The sequence below is a fragment of the Montipora foliosa genome, chromosome 1 (assembly GCF_036669935.1).
Source record: "Montipora foliosa isolate CH-2021 chromosome 1, ASM3666993v2, whole genome shotgun sequence".
Taxonomy (NCBI): domain Eukaryota; kingdom Metazoa; phylum Cnidaria; class Anthozoa; order Scleractinia; family Acroporidae; genus Montipora; species Montipora foliosa.
In genome coordinates, this window is record NC_090869.1 from 4,859,836 (window position 1) to 4,862,335 (window position 2,500).

General features: G+C 42.8%; 1 protein-coding gene across 1 annotated transcript in view; it reads right to left on the reverse strand.

Moving 5' to 3' along the window:
- LOC138002900 (uncharacterized) overlaps positions 1-2,500 on the reverse strand; it is a 21,767-nt gene that overhangs the window by 559 nt on the left and 18,708 nt on the right. Inside the window, exon 2 of the mRNA XM_068848902.1 lies at positions 1-1,332. This exon is cut by the window's left edge and continues 559 nt beyond it. Within this exon, the coding sequence (XP_068705003.1) occupies positions 803-1,332 (530 nt within the window). The 3' untranslated portion in view covers positions 1-802. The remainder of the gene's footprint in view (positions 1,333-2,500) is intronic.

The following is a 2,500-nucleotide window of genomic DNA, read 5'->3' on the forward strand; positions in this document are numbered from 1 at the left end:
CTATATACTATAGTAATTATTTACATCAATTTCATTTGTCTTGTTTCAATAATTTGCATCAAAATGCAAGGGCAACTCTGGTGTAATTTTCTTCTAATCTACAAGTAGTAATGACATATATCAAAGAAATCGTACCTTTACTCAAGCCATGATCATCGGATTTCGCGGTTCCGGACAATTCTCTACAGCCCAGCCCTAAGTTGACTCCTCCCTCCTGTCCCAGAGTCTCTCGGGTAACTTTTTGAGCAAGTTTCCAGCTATACACTAAAAAGAGGTTACCGAGCTCAGACAAGGGCTGATTTTTGAGTTCTGGAGAAAAGGTTAAAATTATCTTAGAATGGCTTTTTAGTGCCGTTTTGATCATTTTGGTGCGTTTTGAGCAAGTTTCCATCTATACATTTAGAAGTAGTTATCAAGCTCAGAAAGGAGCGGTTGGTGCAGTTCTGCCAAAAAAGTAAAAGTAAGCTCAGAATGGCTTTGATCATTTGATTCATTTTGCTCAAGTTTCCAGCTAAGCACTTACAAGCAGTCATTGCGGTGAGAAAGAGTTCTTTTGCAGAATCAAGCCAGGTTAACTTATTGTAAGAATAAATAACCCGGACGCTCCGCTTTTAGGCTTGGCTAAATCTATATATTACCGTTCACAACTAACTTCTCAGTCATAAAGATAACCGGCTTATTAAGTGGTGGTAAATCTTTTCCACTTATCATAGCAAAATAGTTCCTTAGGCTCCCATGATGTTATAAAAGGTCATATAGATCCCCAAATTAAAAGCCGGGTTAAAAGTGTTTTACAACTTTACTAAGCGGGGTGATATTCGATTGCCATCCAGATGCAATCAGTATCACTGTAATACTGGTGCCAGCCATAGAAAATGTCGCCACTTTCTTTGACGCCAGCAAACGGATCATGAGTGAAGCCAGGAGCCATTTTTACATCTTCGTACAAGGCCTTAAAATCTTTTTCACGGAACTTCTGCATCCTTCCAGTTCCATAGATCTGAGTGTGGACCTCCAACATCTCTGGATCGGTGTGATGATCGTGGATTCCACAGTTCGTCTTTTCTGGACTGAACCAAACGTTCACCTTTATGTTATACTTTTTCAAGACACCTCCATGGCTTGACTGCTCAGATTCGGTCACTACGTAGGGATCAAACTCAACGGACCCTACATCAAACTGTTCTGATTTGTACAACGGGACGTCCCGAGGGTAGGTCGGATCCAATGCTGACAGATGACACCAGTTACCTTCATTTATCATGCCCCCAATGTTGGTGCCTTCCGGGACAGTAATCAGGATGACGGACTGGGCACTGATGATGCTCACACCTGAAAGAACGAGGAAACGTATTGCTGAAATCTGGGAATCTCATTCATCTAGCTTCACGTAGAAATTTGCCCAAATCAAAATTGTTTGTATAAAGACCTTTAAGAGGGAAAATCCATGGTTGAAGATCCAGAGGCAGTGTGTAAGGCGAGGGAGCCGAGATAAGGGAAGTTACGTTTTTTATTGGTGGGGTGGGCCGGGGTATTTTAGAATTTTTTTGCGAAAAAAGTCGTAGCCCTCCCACTTCCTGGAATGGATTAATGCATGACCCTTCAAAAATACCCAAACAAAAACACCTCACCCTCCCCCAGCCCCCTCAACCTATCCAAGACAAAAATAACCGGAAGTGGAAATGACAAACTGGAAGTGTTACTCATATAACCATGTTCATCTGCGCGTGGCGTGTGATTGTATGGTGAAAACTTGAAAATGGGGAAGGATGTACGAGGAATAGAAAGAGGAAAATGTGCTTGTGGTGAATGCGAGGATTTCACGAGGTCTGATGGAGCAACTTGTGGCTATTGCGGCTGTGCGCCGACTCGCCATTCTAAAAAGGATGCCCGCTACTCCTCTGACTCAGTTGATGGCACATCGGCTGCGGGAACAAGTGAAAGCACAGGTCCAGAGAAGTGGAAAGATAAAGACCTAGGGTGGTTCCCGAACCCAAAGGGCGAATATAGTGATGTAGTAGATCGAGTTGTCGGTTCAAGTTCGAGTAGCTTATATGACGAATCCTCACTGGAGACTGATTTTATACCAAACCCCCGCGCGGAAACAAAAGCGGAGAGAGACAATTATGTTAGTTGGGAGAAGACAGTTTTTTGATAAGTAAAATTTTCGACACCTGTAAAATAATTAAGATTAATTTCGACTGGTAGGTTTGCTTGTATATACAAAATAAAAGCGACATGGAGTATTTTTTTCCTTGCCAAAAAAAAAAATTACCATCCCCAGGTTGAGGTGGCCCTCCCCAATTTGTAAAAAAATTGCTAAGGACCCTCCCCTCCGAAGCCCCGACCCACCCCCCTCCCCAATTAAAAACGTACCTTCTCTAAGTGGGGAAAAACAGCCATTGTTGACTTCGCGGTACAAACCTCGTTCGGCGCAAATTCGCGCCAAAATTTATCTGAATGACGTATGGGTTGTGACGTAAGACCCCACATTGACCAT